The sequence below is a fragment of the Calidris pugnax genome, unplaced genomic scaffold, assembly GCF_001431845.1.
Source record: "Calidris pugnax isolate Ruff unplaced genomic scaffold, ASM143184v1 scaffold41, whole genome shotgun sequence".
NCBI classification, from domain to species: domain Eukaryota; kingdom Metazoa; phylum Chordata; class Aves; order Charadriiformes; family Scolopacidae; genus Calidris; species Calidris pugnax.
The window spans coordinates 24,798,877-24,818,301 of record NW_015094509.1 but is presented as its reverse complement, the minus strand read 5'-3'; the positions used below and the strand labels follow the sequence as shown (position 1 = coordinate 24,818,301).

At 37.0% G+C, this 19,425-nt stretch overlaps 1 protein-coding gene across 4 annotated transcripts in view; it reads right to left on the bottom strand.

Annotated features, from left to right (window-relative positions):
- KHDRBS3 (KH domain containing, RNA binding, signal transduction associated 3) overlaps positions 1-19,425 on the bottom strand; it is an 83,928-nt gene that overhangs the window by 53,922 nt on the left and 10,581 nt on the right. For all 4 annotated transcript variants that reach the window (XR_001414449.1, XM_014965512.1, XM_014965513.1 and 1 more), the window contains exon 2: positions 5,423-5,541. Coding sequence is in view for 3 of the 4 variants with exons in the window: in XM_014965512.1 (XP_014820998.1) it covers positions 5,423-5,541 (119 nt within the window). In the remaining variant the exon portion in view is untranslated. The remainder of the gene's footprint in view (positions 1-5,422; positions 5,542-19,425) is intronic.

The following is a 19,425-nucleotide window of genomic DNA, read 5'->3' as shown; positions in this document are numbered from 1 at the left end:
GTTAGCTACAATGAAAGCAGCTATTTGTTTCCCTTTCACAGATTAAACTGCTGTGTAACTACAAAATCTCAAATTCAAGATATATTTTCAACAGAAAAAATATAGAAACAGAAAAAATTAATCAATAATCAGGTTTTTGCTTGAAAGTTGTTTCTTCTCTAGATATTCATAAGTCCTCATTTTAAGATGCATTTTTGCAGATATAGTACAATGGAGATTACAGACATCACTGCTTAACACCCATTTCTTCAGAAATTCCAAATCAAAATGTGACTTTAATAGTTATCTAGAGATTTATTTCCTTACTAGATCACTGTGTGAAACTATTCCCTGAAAACAGTTCTAGAGAAAACACAGCTACAAAAATGACACAAATGAGAGTATACACTTTTATAAGCATTTAATCTACTACATGAATTTCAGCAAAATAGGAATTAATGCCAATGCTACAGTGTTTTTAAATATATATATTACAGAACAGGGGATATAATAGAAAAAGTAATCCTTGCTGATCCCCACCGAGACAAGTCCGCTGGGAATGGTTCATCCAGCTTAAAATACTTAGTGAAAGCATAAACACTTGACCAAATGCTTTCCTGTAAAGCTTGAAGCAAGCCGTTGTCATTAAAGCCATAGAAAGCTTTCTTGGTGTATTAGTTTTATTTCTAGCTTTCATTAAAAGAAAAAAATACTTAAATTCAGAGCACTTTCCCTTACAATGACCTGAAACATGAAAATTTCAAGATTTTTTCTTACTCATTTCAAGAAAAAAAGGGTTTCTATAGAAAGGTAAATACTTCAAGCATCTACTCTCTCCTTCACACAACTCAGTAATAGGTCTTTAAACACTGTCACTTATGGTTACACAACCTCATTTTCCCATTCTGCTAAGAAATCCTTAGACCTAAGCTATTATAAAAAAATTGTTTTGTAGTCATGTGTTTAAAATATTAATCTCTCCATGACTTTATGTAACAACCGCAGATATATTGTATATGACAGTGACATTTTAAAATAGATATTTTCACTTCAAATGCTGAGATAAAAGACCTAAAATGGATACCAGCTCCATAAGTCAGTAACTTGAGAATATATATTTAAAGTATCACCTCAGTGAAGACAAAACAGACCTTTTCTTACAAACTTCTGCAATTTACCCAGTATTTAAGTGTAGTTCGATGAACAATTTCTAAAATGGTAGCCTGTGACAAAACAGAAATAATTGTTCCTATAGTTTTGATCCTTCTCATGGAAAACCATCATTTCATTTGTCACCCATGGGAGCTATTTTTCCTTCAAATTCAGAACACTTAAATTCACTAAGCTGTCAAAGCAAAATCAGATTTCTGAGACTAAACTACTTCACAATGCATATTAATTAAATGTGTGGGAGGGGGATAACACCCTCCTGCCTCACTTGTACATATCTAAGCTATGAAACACCTTTCACACATACTGGTATTTCACAGCAGCATCAGTGAAGGGACTATCTGGATCTATCCTAAGACAACCACAGCATGACCAGCTCACTTTTTCTTCCTTTAAGTCTGTGAAAGTTTGAAGATTTTCAAGCATGAAATGCAACAGAAGTACAGGTTTACGGGTCACATTTCCACTCTGAACAAAAGTCAGTTGAGGTATTCACCCGATCAAACAGCAAGGTGTATTAAATCACCCTGAACTCTATCACCTGACAAGATCTCATACCACTAACTGCAGTTTAGGCATCCAGCATCCACATGGATTCCTACAGATACATAATTTAGAACAGAATCCTACCTCAGGAAGTTGGCCCTTTTCCTACAAGGTTGCATAAAAGCCCTAACCTCTTTAATCCTTGCTTGAGGCACATCCCAGTCACAATAGGATTGTAGACAGCATTACCAAAGCTTACTCAAACCTCACCTAAATACCTCAGATTAATTTACATCTGTCACAATTCAGACATCTCCAAGGACTGTGAAGAGCAGGACCAACCTGAAGAATTCATAACAAGATTGTATACGATCAGATTTAAAAAAAGACTTGACTGAGCCTGAAATCTACAGCAGAGTTTCCACATGGTTTTGTCTGTCACCATATCAAGACATTAAGGTATTTAATGTGTAAAAGAGTCTGTAAAGAACACAGATGAAAAAATTAATTCAAACACATAACCAGCCTCAAGCAGAAACTGAACATAACTTCTGGGACTATCTTGACAAATTATTTCATAAAGCAGAATAACCAAGAATTTTGTCTATCACCTATCAAGGTCCAGACATGAAAACATTTACACCAACCAGCTGTAGCATGAGATACTATGTCTGTTAACATTGCCAAGGTCCGAGCAATACAAAAGGTCCCAGGTAAAGGATATAAACATACAGCACTGCAAAAGCATCCAAGAGCTGTTTGTTAGATTGGAGGCAAGTTGAGTACATCACCACAAACTCAACTGTTTGCACACCCAGCAGAACGCCAGAAACTTGTAAGGTTTTTTTTTCAGGGAGAACAGAGATGCCCAGAAAAGTGAGATACCTACTTTTGAACCTGAGATCTACCAGATTCTTTTCCAATAGAAACCCAGCTGCTTTGAACTTGAGCTGAATAGCTTTCTGCTGCAGTTAACCTGTCACCTTCCAGGGCTGTCAGAGGTAATGAGGCTGAATTTGCCCAGGACACAGCTCCAAGCCCGTGAGAATATATCTGACAGGACAGGTAATGTGAGCAGGCATCACAACGCCAGGCTGAGCGGATCAGAGCTAGGGCTGCCTGACCCACGCTGAGGCTGTTATGATTTATTCAAGGAGTCAGAGTTAGAGAGGAGTTTTAAAAAGAGGGAAAGAGCAATGAAATACTTAAGGGAAACTCAGTTAACCCTGTATGAAGCCTAGTAAGCTGTCTGAATGGGGGTAGTGTGCTGATGGACTGTTTTTGTCCAGAGATAACATTTATCACAAAAAAATATGATTGACATTTCATTAATCCTATCTGTTTACCTAAGCAGCAGTCAGTTTTGCTTGCTGGAGGCATTACTGGCAAATATAAACAAAATAATAGTTTCTGCCAGCAAAATGACTTATTTGTATTTAGTTTCATTTTCAGGTATTAAACCCTATTAAGGTAACTTGCTGTTTTGATCCTATTTAAAAGCAGGAAATAATCCTGGGGAGCACTAGTCATAAAGTTGAAACAAACTTATTTTTACCTCAGCACTTCTTCAACATCTAAGTTTTCCAGATATCAAAACATTTGACCCAAACTGGTACTCCAATGCCAGTTTGGGAAATTTATCAATTATTGTAGTGACTTGGTCAGCTTCAAACAGCACATTCTCAGTTCATTAACACCAAAAAGACTGCATCTCCTCAAAGACTGACAGTATCTTGCACTATTGCTAAACACATTAGTGTGGACTGTAGACATACAGAAACAGACACCAGCTTGAACTGTTCTAAATTCAATGTTCACATACAGAAGAGCTTTTTGCACAGATTTCATACCTATTTAAGTCTTAAGTTTCATTCCCTTGAAGCATTTGTCACCAATACTGAACAGGGGGAAGGAGAAAATTGCTCATAAATCAGAACCAAGTCTTGTAATGATTCTTCTGAGGAACTATCACTTGGCACCTTCTACAAATGACACATTTGCACTAATACTAACACCTCTTGTAGGCAAAAGGCTCTAAAAAATTGCATACATGCACAGAAAAGAATGGCATAGAGGCATAAAGCATTTAAGTGAAAAAGCATTTGATGTTTATAAGCACCACATAATACCTTCTGCTTAAAATCTGGAGGATCTGAATATACAATGCATGCACAGCTCAGAAACCACTATGGCTGAAATGGTTTCCTATCTACCCCAGGAGACTTGACAAAGCACCTCTAATTTCTGAGCCCTCCTCTGAACACACCTAACAGGAAGAGGATTAGTCTTTAGAGCAAACATGAGGATGCAAAGAGACTTTGTTCCCCTGTGAGCAGGCATTCAAAACTCATGTCACTCATTGAAGACTGCAGGGTGCCAGAATAAGGCTCTGTTTGCCATGTTGAACCTGTGTCACTTTATACAATGTATTTAGATTTATTAGATCTCAGAAATAAAAGCTAGTAAACAAGTGATACTAAACTGCTGTGACTGGTTGTGGTTTAGGGTGGGTGTATTTTCAGAGAAGTTCTAGAGTACCTGTCATAAGTCTGAATTCATGCTCCCAGACTACTCCTTTACAGTGAGAAATTTTAATTCTGTTTGACTACATGGAATCTAATGTGTACATTGAAAAAATAAATATCCATCTATATGTAATAAAATTGAGATTTCCAAGAAAAATTGACACAGCCCCTATATTGGGGTAAGAATATTGTTAAACAGAAAATACTTTGGATTTTATTTGCTCTCACGAAAGGGGGGTTTGTGTGAGCAGGGATACCAGTATCCTGCTTTCTGTGGAAAATGTCCTAGTGGAGCCATAGGAATTCCATAGGAACTCACACAGCATGTGTACCCTGCACAGCAGTTGTATTGTGCCTCCTGGATCCCAGTGGTTTAAACACAGAGATAGAGCTACATCAAAATAGTAAAGAAGTGTTAAGAAAACAAAACAGTCCCCACCCCTCCAGAAAAACTTGTATAATTTAGTAGTACAGATTTAACTAATTCAAGACTAATAATGGCTGAAACTTAAGAGGATAAGGAGAAGTTTACACAGCAAGTTCCTTTAATGGTGATTTTTAAATTGTTCTTCTACCTACAGAATCACAGAATCGCCTAGGTTGGAAGGGACCTTTAAGATCTAGTCCAACCATAAAAAGAAAAAACACCACACAAAACACACACACCAACACTAAACCATATTCCCAAGCCTCATGTCAATTTGTCTTTTGAATATCTCCAGGGATGGTGCCTCAACAACTTCCCTGGGCAGCCCATTCCAATGCCTGATTACCCTCTCAGTGAAGAGATTTTTCCTAATATCCAACCTGAACCTCCCCTGGCAGAACTTGAGACCATTTCCTCTTGTCCTATTACCTGTAACCTGGGAGAAGAGACCAACCCCTGCCTCTCTACAATCTCCTTTCAGGTAGTTGTAGAGAGCGATTAATAAAACAAAGTTTCAAAGCTGGATAACAGAATCAACTTAAAAATATTTAATTCCCTTTGCTATTCTGAAGAGGAGGATCCTGCTATCCTGAAAATATGGTTCCTTTATCATTTGTTCCCAACATACCATTTTTTTATGTGCCCAACACCGCTTTCCCGCATATTTATTCCAAAACCAACCATTCCTACCTTAGAGCTTCTCTAGAACAGACTGTAGAACAGCAATAGTAGAGATTGTTAATACTGTTTTCAATGTAACAGTTAAACTAGTTATGCTACTAGTGGAGTATCTTTTATAAACACTTAGATTATCACATATGAAAACTGGGCTTACCTTAGGGAATTGTTTTACTGGAATCAAAACTTTTTGTCCCAACTTCATATTTTTATTGATGACTACATCAATATATTTTTCCTCTTCCTTTCCTTCACCTTTTTGGAATTTTTCAATTTCTGTTAAAGGAAAAAAGTTTGTTATTTTCTCAGTTTAATACAGCAACATGTAAGTTGAGAATCTTCAAAGACAGTATAAGCTAAAACCTTTAAAATTAATAATATATGGCATAATACATACAGTGTGCAATTAATATCTATAATTAGTTACATAGCTCAATGGGGTAACCCATGTTTTAATTTCAGGCTACTTTAATATTCACATTAGCATCTTGAATTAACAATGCATACACTTAAAATACTAACTTTTAGCTTAATACTTAAGATGTTTATATTTTATATGGCTTAAAGGCATCTAAGTGTATTTCATGCTTATTAAAACACTAAAAGCATAGTTTAATACTGAATTGTTTTATTCCTCTATACTGTGAAACAAAGTAGAGTTTTATTGGTGGTTGTCTACAATGCACTTATGTGCAAATGTCAAATCAGTCTATCAAAATTTCAGGAATGCAACTGAGGCACAAAGCTCATACCCAAAAAGCTGAGACTTGTGCTATACCAATGACAACAGAATTAAGAAAGATTTAGCAGCTCAAAGCCAGGCTGCATGACCCTACTCATTCCAGAGCTACACACAAAACTGATTCTTGATTTAATTCTCTCCAGCTTTTTGACTCCCCAGTGTGCTAATGAAAAATTGCAGATTGTTTCATTGCTTGGGAAACATTAGGAGCACACAAGGAGACTAAAAATGAAGCACTGCCTGAAGTCTTTGCTGAATTGAAGCACAGAACAGTGAGTTGCAGCGTTAAACATGTTAGCACAGGACACGCCAAACTCCAAGCAATTGCAGGAGTGCAACCAAAGCTGTATGGACACTTAGCATTTGTCCTCCCAAATCTTCAAATATATTAGTTTTTCACAGCAAGAAACATCCTTCTACTGTACTTAACCAGTAGAAATGATGACATTTATCAAGACCTTGAAGTTTCTTCAGTGTGAATGTGATGTTATGAGACTAACAAAAACCTTTGAGTGCAAAGAAACCAATGAAAAAAAAATAGGAGAAAGCATCCTTTTGGTACATTTTAAAGAAAATTCTTTGAAATTACTTCCAGGGAAAACAGGAGTAAACCAACACATCTCTTGCAACTGCAACAATCCATGCATCATTAGCACTTTGTTTAATGAATACCAGTCCATTCCCACTTCCCACAAAAATGAAGATGTAACATCTTTCCCAATAACCCTAGTCTTTTATTCAAGTTTTCACCTCACTAGCACAGAATGAGCAATAAATACAATTGCATTTATTCAAGTTAGTGTTCAGTGACTGAAGAACTAAGAAAGCTAAACTAACCTCAGACTACCTGAAGGCTTCTTGAAAGAAAAGCCTTCCCCAGCTATACTTTCAAGTTTTCTTGGCAAGTCCCTAGGCAGTTTGATTCATACAGATGTAATGGAAACATTCTGGAAGAGCCCTGTTCAGTAAAACAACTTTCCTCTGAAGTGTCCTTTATGTCACAGCATGCTTAAAAAAAAAAACAACACTACACCCCTCAGCCTACAGCTACCAAGGGACATAATTCAACAGCCAAATCCAGGCAAAAACAGAATTCATATATTCTTTGTAGATGCCACTTTATGGACTGGAGAATTATGGGCAATTGTATAAATGTAAAGTTACACTGAAATTCATTTCCAGGCAAAATTTTATAGTCATGATGTTGCCACTCAGAGCAGGTGACTGGTATTTTTTAGAAGTCAAAGTTTCTGAATACCCCATTCAGACACAAGATCGTAGTACTATCACAGCACTCAAACACAAACTTAACACTCCTGCTTCCTGCTATAACAAGAGCAGTTACAATAAAGCTCTTTGACTTCTCTTGGAAAGCAAGACTAGATATTTAGAGGTTTGTACGTTTCCCAAGTGGAAAACAGAAACATGACACTGATTTTTAATGTTGTTGGTATACACTGTTAACAGTCCAAATACTCAAAGCTCAAAACTGATCAGAAATATGCTGTTCTTTAGCAACCTTTTACACCAAAAAAATAACAAGTATTAAAATGGTAATAAAAATACATCAATTTCATTATGACAGAAGCAAATGCAGTTACAACAAAATTTAATGATTTCATTTAGTATTGACTTTAAATGTTAGGACTAAAATTTGTTCAGAAAAATCAGAAAAGCACAGTTCAACTCCACTCAAGATTAAAAATTAAATTAATGCACAGTGCTGTACTATTTTGGAAAAGCTCAGTTGCACCGAAAACTCCCTGTAGATTAATAATCTTTAGAAGTTTGCAGTTGCTGTAATTGTTACAGTGAAGGGCTTTTTCCTGAAGTAATCTAGACTTACAAAAGAAAAGTATAACATCAAATCTCACCATGCTTTTATGAACTGGAAAAACTAAAAATTTTCTCCTGTTGAGTCATATGCTATTGTACACAACTGCATAGTATGGCATACACTGCAACCCCCCCACCACTTGAAAATTTTATAAAAACTTCCAGAAGTAGTACAGAATTTTAAGTTACAACCACAAGTTTATGAATGAACAGTGGTTTAGGGACCTTCTTAGCAATTGCCAAGAAATTACACCTAGAAGTGTACAGTCTCAAATGGACTTGTCAAGGTTAAAAACCTATTTGAAGAGGTAAGAACAGAGTTCTATCAATGTCTCAGTAACATTCCTCCAATGAGCCAGCCACTTAAATTCCTTAAAAGATCAATACACTATTATTAGTATTTCCTAAATATTTTAGCTTAAAATAAGTTATTTGAAAGACCTGACTGCAACAATTTGATTAATGCTAGAAACACTCATAATTCTATAGTATTTTGATTTAGTTAAAAAAATTTAAGAGGCCATAGAAAGAACATTCCCTTCTTGCTCTAGTAATCACTCAACTTGAAGTAGCCAAATACTAATAGAAATCCATTCACCACTCTCAAGATCAGTTTTTCTACCCCAAGTACCTATATGCGTTTTATTGACCATTTTAAAAACCATTTTTTTCTTTTAACTTTCACTGTTTAATCAACTTTCCTTTGCTTGAAGAAGCTACTGAAACCCCTAAGAGGCTTCCAATCAACTCTCAGCAATAGAAATCACAGCTTTCCCCATTTGTTTTAAAGTCAAATGAATTGTTTTTCTTCTAGTAAACAGCCATAGCACTACAAAATAAAAGAATTTTCCCACTTTGGAACGAAGTTAATCGAACTGACTTGGGATTTAGTACATATTCGCTGCTATCATAAGACTTTTTAGAAGAAAGTCAGGGCCACTGAATTACTGCAAGTTTATCTTCCATTGAGACCACATTTCACCTCACTTTTGTGGATTTTCTTGTCATTTCTTTGCACTGAGATCTAAGATGAATATGAAATGAAGTTAAGCATTAAAATTTCATCCATATCTGCACAGCTCACTCAATATCTATCATTCACATACATCAAGCTTTAGATAATTAGGGAAAAATCATGCCAGATCACACAGGAAATCCAATCAGATTTTCAAGGTCAAATGGATAGGAAGATTTGATTTCTCCTAATCCTTAGATTACATTCTGTACTGCTTAGCTATATGAAGCAATGACATTTCTTAGCTCACAAACAGTAAATAAACATGTGATTAAAGCTTCCCATAATGCTAGAGATTAAAATCCCATGTTCTCAGACCGAAGATGCAGCTAATGCAACAGCCCAGGAATTTAACTGGATGAAGTAATAACTGCATGGATTATTTTTTTTTCTTTTACATTTAATCATAGTGGAGAGATCTAAGCAATGATTACTCCTCAGTTAATTCACCAAATAACATTGCTAGATACATCAGATAATGACAAAGTAGAATTGTTCCACGTTAATCTTCAGGTAGAATTAATCTTCCTGTGGCAGAACTACAAGCCAGGATTCTGGCTCCCTCTAAGCCAATATAAATACTTGTGTTGAATGCAGAGCAAAGTGATGCTCTGTGTCTGCAGTAAATCAATATAATCAATGTAAGATCAAATGTCAAACTGAAAGTAAAGAGAAATGTTTATTGCACTTGTCCTTAATACAATGTTTCCCAAACTCAAGATCAGGATAAACAGGAACCAAGTAAATTTGTCTGTTAAGTCTTTAAACATTTGTCTTTTTCCTCAGATTCAGAAGCCTTCTCAGACATCCTAATAAATCCAAATGTCATTTTTTCTACTTTAGAATACATGAAGACTCCAAGGCTCAAATTCTAGGACATCCAAATGATCATGGCTTCAGAAAACAGTGTTGACAGAACCACACTGCAATTTCACTAGATACTTTTAGTGAAATTATTGTTTCCAAATTAAATTTGTAAATGAAAATATTTAAGAACATTATCCTATCCTTTTACTTCTTGAAAAAAACTATTGACCATTGCTAGAGATACAACACTGAGCTAGATGGATATCTTGCCTGAGAGTATGATTCCTTAGGGTTTCGCATTAAGAAAAAATAAAGTGATGGTACAACAAAAAGTTTGGCTTAGTTCAGATTTTATAAAGAACCTCCTTTAAGAAGCACACCAAGCTTTGACAAGAGACAGGGTTCCAGAAGAGACCAATTACAAGTCAGTTGTAGCAGAATTTCAGAACAAAACCAGTTTTTCCTGAATGGAGGAAAAAATATGGACAATATTGCTTCAGTTTCCTGTAACTTTTTACAACCCTTCCAGTTCAGAGTATCAGTAGGTATTTTGAAAGTCTTTGGGATAAAAACTTTTACACCATGTGTAAAGTTCTCCAGCATTCTATACTGCTTCCTACTGAAATTTTTTTTTTGTGACAAAATTAATAAATGTATCTCTGAAGGCACATTTTAAGCATACCTGTTATGAAAATACTGGCAGTTACAACTGTTGTAATGAAGCCAAGTCAAAGGAAGTTTGCTTTGCTGGATGTTGATTTAATGCTTACAATCCTTCCATGACTTGTTCTGCTAAATCCAAAGTGCAGTATTATAGGATGAACTCATCAGTAATTCTAGTTTTAATGAGATTAAGCTGTCATCAACATCAGTGTCATAATAAAACTGTCTTAACTGTGCTTCAGATTATACATGTCTTACACTGGACTCCATTTCCTCCCCACTAATGGGGCAAACAAAGTTATCTGAAACAGTACCACTACAACAAGGATTTCTTGTCTTCTCAGCTGAAAATAGCAACATGAACTTGAACTATAATCAACACACTAAGGCTTTAATACACTTCAAAAGGCTTTCTGAGCTAAACCCCACAGGCTTCCATAAGGCAGCCTCTGAAAGACCTACCACTCACTACCTGTCCTCTTGGTCAGTATGAATCATAGAATGGTTCAGATTGGAAGGAACCTTAAAGATCATTGAGTTCCAACCCCCCTGACACAGGCAGGGCACACCTTCCACTAGACCAGGATGCCCAGAGCCCCTTCCAGCCTGACCTTGAACACCTCCAGGGATGAGGCATCCCCAGCTTCTCTAGGCAACCTGCTCCAGTGCCTTACCACCCTCACAGGAAAGAATTTCTTCCTACTAATCTAAATCTCCCCTCTTCCAGTTTAAAACCATTACCCCTCAACCTACCACTCCACTCACTGACAAAGAGTCCCTCCCCATCTCTCCTGTACGCCCCTTTTTAAGCTTCCCATAATGCTAGAGATTAAAATCCCATGTTCTCAGACCGAAGATGCAGCTAATGCAACAGCCCAGGAATTTAACTGGATGAAGTAATAACTGCATGGATTATTTTTTTTTCTTTTACATTTAATCATAGTGGAGAGATCTAAGCAATGATTACTCCTCAGTTAATTCACCAAATAACATTGCTAGATACATCAGATAATGACAAAGTAGAATTGTTCCACGTTAATCTTCAGGTAGAATTAATCTTCCTGTGGCAGAACTACAAGCCAGGATTCTGGCTCCCTCTAAGCCAATATAAATACTTGTGTTGAATGCAGAGCAAAGTGATGCTCTGTGTCTGCAGTAAATCAATATAATCAATGTAAGATCAAATGTCAAACTGAAAGTAAAGAGAAATGTTTATTGCACTTGTCCTTAATACAATGTTTCCCAAACTCAAGATCAGGATAAACAGGAACCAAGTAAATTTGTCTGTTAAGTCTTTAAACATTTGTCTTTTTCCTCAGATTCAGAAGCCTTCTCAGACATCCTAATAAATCCAAATGTCATTTTTTCTACTTTAGAATACATGAAGACTCCAAGGCTCAAATTCTAGGACATCCAAATGATCATGGCTTCAGAAAACAGTGTTGACAGAACCACACTGCAATTTCACTAGATACTTTTAGTGAAATTATTGTTTCCAAATTAAATTTGTAAATGAAAATATTTAAGAACATTATCCTATCCTTTTACTTCTTGAAAAAAACTATTGACCATTGCTAGAGATACAACACTGAGCTAGATGGATATCTTGCCTGAGAGTATGATTCCTTAGGGTTTCGCATTAAGAAAAAATAAAGTGATGGTACAACAAAAAGTTTGGCTTAGTTCAGATTTTATAAAGAACCTCCTTTAAGAAGCACACCAAGCTTTGACAAGAGACAGGGTTCCAGAAGAGACCAATTACAAGTCAGTTGTAGCAGAATTTCAGAACAAAACCAGTTTTTCCTGAATGGAGGAAAAAATATGGACAATATTGCTTCAGTTTCCTGTAACTTTTTACAACCCTTCCAGTTCAGAGTATCAGTAGGTATTTTGAAAGTCTTTGGGATAAAAACTTTTACACCATGTGTAAAGTTCTCCAGCATTCTATACTGCTTCCTACTGAAATTTTTTTTTTGTGACAAAATTAATAAATGTATCTCTGAAGGCACATTTTAAGCATACCTGTTATGAAAATACTGGCAGTTACAACTGTTGTAATGAAGCCAAGTCAAAGGAAGTTTGCTTTGCTGGATGTTGATTTAATGCTTACAATCCTTCCATGACTTGTTCTGCTAAATCCAAAGTGCAGTATTATAGGATGAACTCATCAGTAATTCTAGTTTTAATGAGATTAAGCTGTCATCAACATCAGTGTCATAATAAAACTGTCTTAACTGTGCTTCAGATTATACATGTCTTACACTGGACTCCATTTCCTCCCCACTAATGGGGCAAACAAAGTTATCTGAAACAGTACCACTACAACAAGGATTTCTTGTCTTCTCAGCTGAAAATAGCAACATGAACTTGAACTATAATCAACACACTAAGGCTTTAATACACTTCAAAAGGCTTTCTGAGCTAAACCCCACAGGCTTCCATAAGGCAGCCTCTGAAAGACCTACCACTCACTACCTGTCCTCTTGGTCAGTATGAATCATAGAATGGTTCAGATTGGAAGGAACCTTAAAGATCATTGAGTTCCAACCCCCCTGACACAGGCAGGGCACACCTTCCACTAGACCAGGATGCCCAGAGCCCCTTCCAGCCTGACCTTGAACACCTCCAGGGATGAGGCATCCCCAGCTTCTCTAGGCAACCTGCTCCAGTGCCTTACCACCCTCACAGGAAAGAATTTCTTCCTACTAATCTAAATCTCCCCTCTTCCAGTTTAAAACCATTACCCCTCAACCTACCACTCCACTCACTGACAAAGAGTCCCTCCCCATCTCTCCTGTACGCCCCTTTTTGGTACTGGAAGGGGCTATAAGGCCTCCCCAGAGCCTTCTCTTCTCCAGGTTGAAGCTGGATGACTCCCAAATTTTGCACTGAACAGAAGAGATACTCGAAAGCAGGAGGCTAAGTTTATCTTAAGAGATGTGTACCATAGCCTAGTTGGCTTTAAAGCAGTTTGTTTATTCACAAGAGATGCAGAATTCCTCAGTTTGAATTCTATGTAGCATCCCAATCCCCCAGAAAAAACACACAATTAAGACAGCAGCAACTAAACATTTTCTGAAGTAAATGCTTGGGCAAATTTTTTTCCATCCATAATATTTTTTCCAAATCAAATACTGGTTAGTGTATCTTCATAAAAAGGCAGTTTGGAGAACTAAAGTAATCAAGCACATAAAACAAAAATAGCCTCAAAAATCTTAAAATAAAGAGCTAAATGTATATGCAATAGCTACATCTAGACCCATCCCAAATGGATCTGTAAGGCTTAAATCACAGTTTTCAATTTTTAATGCAGCTGCTCTATTTCTGCATACTTCCCCATTCCTCCATGAACTTCAGAAAATTCCATGTATCCTCAGCCATCATTTTGACACTTTAAAAAAGCCTTTTTAAAATCAAAAATTTAGCCTACAAAATAGGTCCTGAATTGGCATTCTGAATGGCATAAGTAATACATGTAGAGTTGAATTGTACATAAGAAACAGGAATTTGTTTCAAATGCACGTTATTACAACAGTTCAATCCAGAATAACTGTCTTTTATAAGCCACCTTAATTTTGTAGAAGCAGCTGACAATGAATCTAATTTAAATTTACAATAAAATAAGTGGTTCATGCTAGAATGATGCCTACAACATTCAGCATACTCAAATTAATAATAATAACCCTGTTGAAGGACTTAAACCAATCTTTATTTAAATTGCATTCCCAGGCATTGTAAGTTCCATTTTACAGTCAAGTACTACTGTCTGCACTGATCCTGAAAACACATTTCAGTCACCAATATGACAAATATTTTGAATAGCATTTTTTAAGCAATTCAACGCTAATTGAACACCTATTACCTTCACATCAAAAATGACTACACTAAAATCTTTTCAGACTGATTAATATTAGCAGTAAAATAGAACATACCACAGGAGAAACCAGCAAAAATAACATTTAAGATATGAACAGATGTTCAGTCTTGCTCAGGAAAAAAACCAAGATGCTTCAGTCCCATATACCCACCCTACTGAAAATTATTTGTTTCATTGTGAAGGGAGTTTCTAAACTTATAAGAAAGTGCTAAGATTTCATATATGTTTTACCTGCTGTTGACAATTTTCTTTAAACAGGAATGTTTGTGCATTAGCACAGTAAGAAATCTACTAACTGCAAAAGTGTCAACTCATTTTCACCACAACTTAAAAATAAAAAAATTCCAAAGACAACATACATATGTGGAAAAACAATGTTCTACAATCAAGGACAAACAATGTTCTACAGTCAAGTGCTTCTAACCTGGATGCTGCATCCTATCAGGATGAAGACACCTGACTTCTCCTGTTCCTTCATGCTTCAGGAACACCTACCCTTGCTGCCTAAATACTGGAAAAAGCATTGGCTTTTCTGCTGCTTTGAACAGGAGACTGGACATTCAAAGGTTTCTTAAAGCCTCAGGCATTCTGTGATTCTTCCTATAAAGGGACCCATGCTGTCTTCTATTTACTTACTGTATCTACTGAGCAACAGCCTACAGATACTACTATTCTCTTTCTGCAAATAGTTTTTCCATGCTTCCATGACAGAGACCCCAAGAAGTCCCCAAACCCCGAAGGCAAGGCTCTGGAAGCCCTCTAATCTATTAAGATGGTATGATAGGAACAAAGTGAAGGAGTCAGCTTTAAGTAGTTTCCTCAAAAAGCAGCATGTGCAAACCTGACAACTGGCAGTGGAGACAAAGCTACTTTGAATGTAGCTTTCAAATGTAAATCTATGACTTCCTATTTCAGAAGGAGATCCAACAAAGATCATCTTATAGTACTTGGGGCATAGGTTTTACACAAAAGGAAGTTAATATTTTTTATCAAGAGCCCTTACAAAAAGCTGATCCATCTTTTTCATGTATATTATATATGAACACAATCAGATAACCCTTACCCAAGATTTAACTTATCTTGATGAGTCACCAAGAAGGGTCTATATCCTTTCTTCCTTATTATGTACATAGCACTAGTCAAAAAGTTTTCTGTGATACCTTTGACAACTTTCACGGGAAGGAAAAGCATAATCCAGATCTCATTTAAAAAAGGATATGACCTGCAGCTCTTCACATTATCACATTTTAAACTATTGCCAAGTTTACACACTAGCCATAGCAAATCCAGTTAGTGCAAAACTCTGCTCTAGAGACCATATTTAAAGCTTTTTAGGGCACTAGCAAAGACATTGCAGTCTAAAAATCTGCCAACAAATTCAAACATACAACATTTAAGTCTGGGAGATACCTGCACTACACCAAAACACATCATTATAGGTTATCTCCCATCCCCATATTTTGTATAATTTATAGTTATGCAAGTGTACAGCTGTTTACCTAGTATTATACAAGATTTATCTAGCTATCAGCAAGACAAAGTAGTATTATCTTCCCCTACTTATCTAAAAACTCATCTTTTAGCAACTCTAGAGTTGTCTCAGCAGCCTCCATCCCAACTGACAGGTACAGCCTCACACTGACAACCCTTAATTCAGTAAGGTGTCATATCCTATTGACAAATCCTAGCAAAACACAATTCACATCTGTAAGTTACAATTTACTTAAGATGAACACTAAACCAGATATTTCAGGAAACATTCTAAAGCACTGAGGGAACCGGCTGGTCTCATTGACAAGCCACTTTTTGAAAGGTCAGAATAGTAGATTTCAGTAGATTTCTACAGATTTGAAATAGAATAATCAACTACTAGAAAGCATCACACACACACAAGGCAGCCACATCTTTAAAAGCAGTGGAATAATTCACAACCAAGGAATTACACCTACATTCAAGCTGAGACACCAAAGCCAAACTGGTCACTGATTCCAGCAGTGCTGGGAAAATGCTATGAAACACAGACACCTGCCCTGCCTGTCCCCCACCTGCCTTCATAATTCCATGTATTCAAATTTCTGCCCCTTCACCACTTCTGCCTGCCAAGAAGCAGCAAAAGTACACATCAAGAACCTGAGGTGCCATTACTTCTTGGTTCATTGATGTGTGAATTGCTTCTATACGGGATAGGCAATTTTGATGCCCCTGTTTCCAGAAGTAAAGCATCTAGTTACCTTCCAGATGTAACAGAGGACAAAGGGGATTTAAAATCCAGCTAAGAAATTCAGGGTCTGGGTGCCCAAAGGATGAAGAGCAGTTGAGATAAAGCAAGAACAATCTACCATATTAAATAGTTATATCACTCCTTGCTACTAGAGAGAAGCAAAACAAGAAATTGCATTTGGGAAGAACAAAAGCCCAAAACAGCAGTCACAATGGGTTCTTACACAGTCTCGAGAATAACTCTTCCTAATGAATGGTTCACATTTATATTAAGTTTCAAATCTCACTACTCCTCAATTCATTGATTTTAGAGCAAGTGCAGGCATGACTTGCCTAATTACAAACAATAACCACCTAAAATGCTAGAATTTTCTACTTCACATAAACCCCCCCAAAAAGGTGCTTAACTGAAAAACATGCAGCCACCCACAAATAATAAATCTGGAAAGAACATTTTACAGGGGAAAAGTTAAATGCTTCCTCAAACCATCAGGAGAAATGCAGGCACCAACACCCCTACCAAATCTGACATGAGGTTTTAAAGACTCAGTGTTTCACAGAGCAAGAAAACACCAGAAAGGCCAGAACAAGTTTTCGCTGAATATAAATGGAAGTACATTCCTCTTTTTTGTAGTATCCCTTTCTGGAGCAACACACAACTAATTTAACAGGTTACTATTCCAATTTACTGTAGCTGTATCTTAAATATGAACATAATATTAAATTATCAGAAAAAGCTGCAAATGAGGAAAAGCTTTTTTTCATTAAATTCATACAGCTCTTATTTTGGCCTTGCATAGTAATTGTCTATTGGCAGTACCTCTTGACAAGAAGCAAGGGATTAACTACATAGCTGGCCAGGAGCATCTATTCTCTTTAATCTATTTTTCTGAAGGGGCCATCTGCTCTTATTTCTACATTTCGTAGCTTAGCCTGAAATTGCCATTCACTACTCTGTTAGGATTTCAATTAGTTACATGTAAAAATTTCTCCCATGTCAAGATAGCTGTCTGGAGGATGAAATACTGCAAGGTGAAGAGGGAAAATGGGTTATTACCAAAAGCTGATTGACTATAATTAGCTGATTGACTCAAATAGCTAATTAGTCATCTATAAAATGAAGGGGAAAATAATGCTCTAACATTTGTTTTATTACAACACAGCTTGACATCCGTTACTGACAAGTACAGTCACATTTTAAGGTGCTGAATCTGAATAAAAGGACTATGTTTGCTTTTTGTATTCTTTGCACTCAGTTCTTTTCAGATGACTCTGCAGAAAAGCTTCAAATCTTTTCTTTGATAGCAGCACCAAAACCTTCCAAATGAGCTGCCCAAAAATACCTCATAGAAATGCTGACAAGACATACCTACGTGATTAGCACCACTTGGAGACTTATAAATAATGAATAGCTACCCTGAAAAATTTACTCACTACAAACTACTGGTTTGAGCTCTAGCCAGGTATTACTCCTATACAATAATATCAAGTTAAGCAAAGAATTCCAAAAGATCTGTACAGAATGAAGTCTGTAGTTTTATGTCCTACTCCATTCAAGTGGGAAAGAAAAGTACTTCTGATTTTTTTTCTGTCACTGCTTTCCTCAGCAGAAACACCAAGCAGGAGGCTACCCAGCAAGGTAAGTACTTGAGTTAGTGCCCGGAGCAGCTAACTTCTCAGTATCTTCTTCATACAAGCCATAACAGGTAGCCTTCTAGCCCAGACAACAAGCCATTGAAAGCTTCGGTCATTGCCTTGAGCGCACTGACAAAATAAGAGATCAGTGCCTTGAGGACCTACAAGCTAATCCAAGACAGAAAACACACTGCTAGCATAAAGCTCAGCATATCACCGAAGTCTAAAGAAACTAGGATCTACTAGTTAAGAAAGCAAGTCACATTTTCTTCTATCAGCAGCATTAATTTAAAAAGGATAATTTGTCTAGAGCTCTTCATAGAGCTGATCTCACAGCCAGCTACTTGCCACTTACATGATAATGAAACACACATCAGCAATTTTAATTAACCTTATATTGAACTATATGAACTATTGCTTGGTGTTCCAAACAAGGACTATTATTGCAGGAGATCTGTACATTCTGTAAGTGTATATATGAACAAATAATTAATATTATGGTAGTTCCACTGCACTCCCCATTTAATCAGAGATTATAAAGTGATATTAGGAAGAAATTCTTTACTGTGAGGGTGATGAGACACTGGAACAGGTTGTCCAGAGAAGCTGTGGATGCCCCATCCCTGGAGGGGTTCAAGGCCAGGCTGGATGGGGCTTTGAACAACCTGGTCTGGTGGGAGGTGTCCCTGCCCAGGGCAGGGGGTTGGAGCTACATGATCTTTAAGGTTCCTTCCAACCCAAACCATTCTATGATTCTCAGAGCTTAGAGTTTATAAGTTTGGCAAAGTATTTCTTTTAAAACTTGATTCAACCCTTATCAAATTGGACGAACTGACGGATGGACTGACTGACAGTCTTACTAGTTAAAGCATACATCAAGGGAACAGCACAGGCCAAAGCTATTTCAGCTCTCATCCACACCTCAATCGTATTTGGAAGCCCTGTGTCCAAAGATAAGGTAGTTCCATTACAGCCACAACGTTTCATCTGTATTTGAGCCTAAGCTTGTCATCGAGGTATGAGCAGTAAAGCAAAATACCTATGAGACTGCCAAGCAGAAAGATGTAACCAATGCTAATTTCCGACAGGCTAATTACCAATTAAAGCCTTCACTACCTTGGGCATCAACTTGTTATACTCGGATAGCGGAGCTGTGTGAAAAGCAATACTGCCATCGTGATTCTCTGAGCACTGACGTCTCAGCCGAACATCGGCTTTCAGCAGGGACCTGCGTTTCAGCAAGCGACAGCACACGTCTGGCTGCAAGAATTATCGTGACAAGCGAAGACCCTGGTACCCAGCACCCAAGTGCTGCTTCCCCCCGGTGGGGCTGACACCGCCCCCCCCCCAATTCATCCGCCCCCC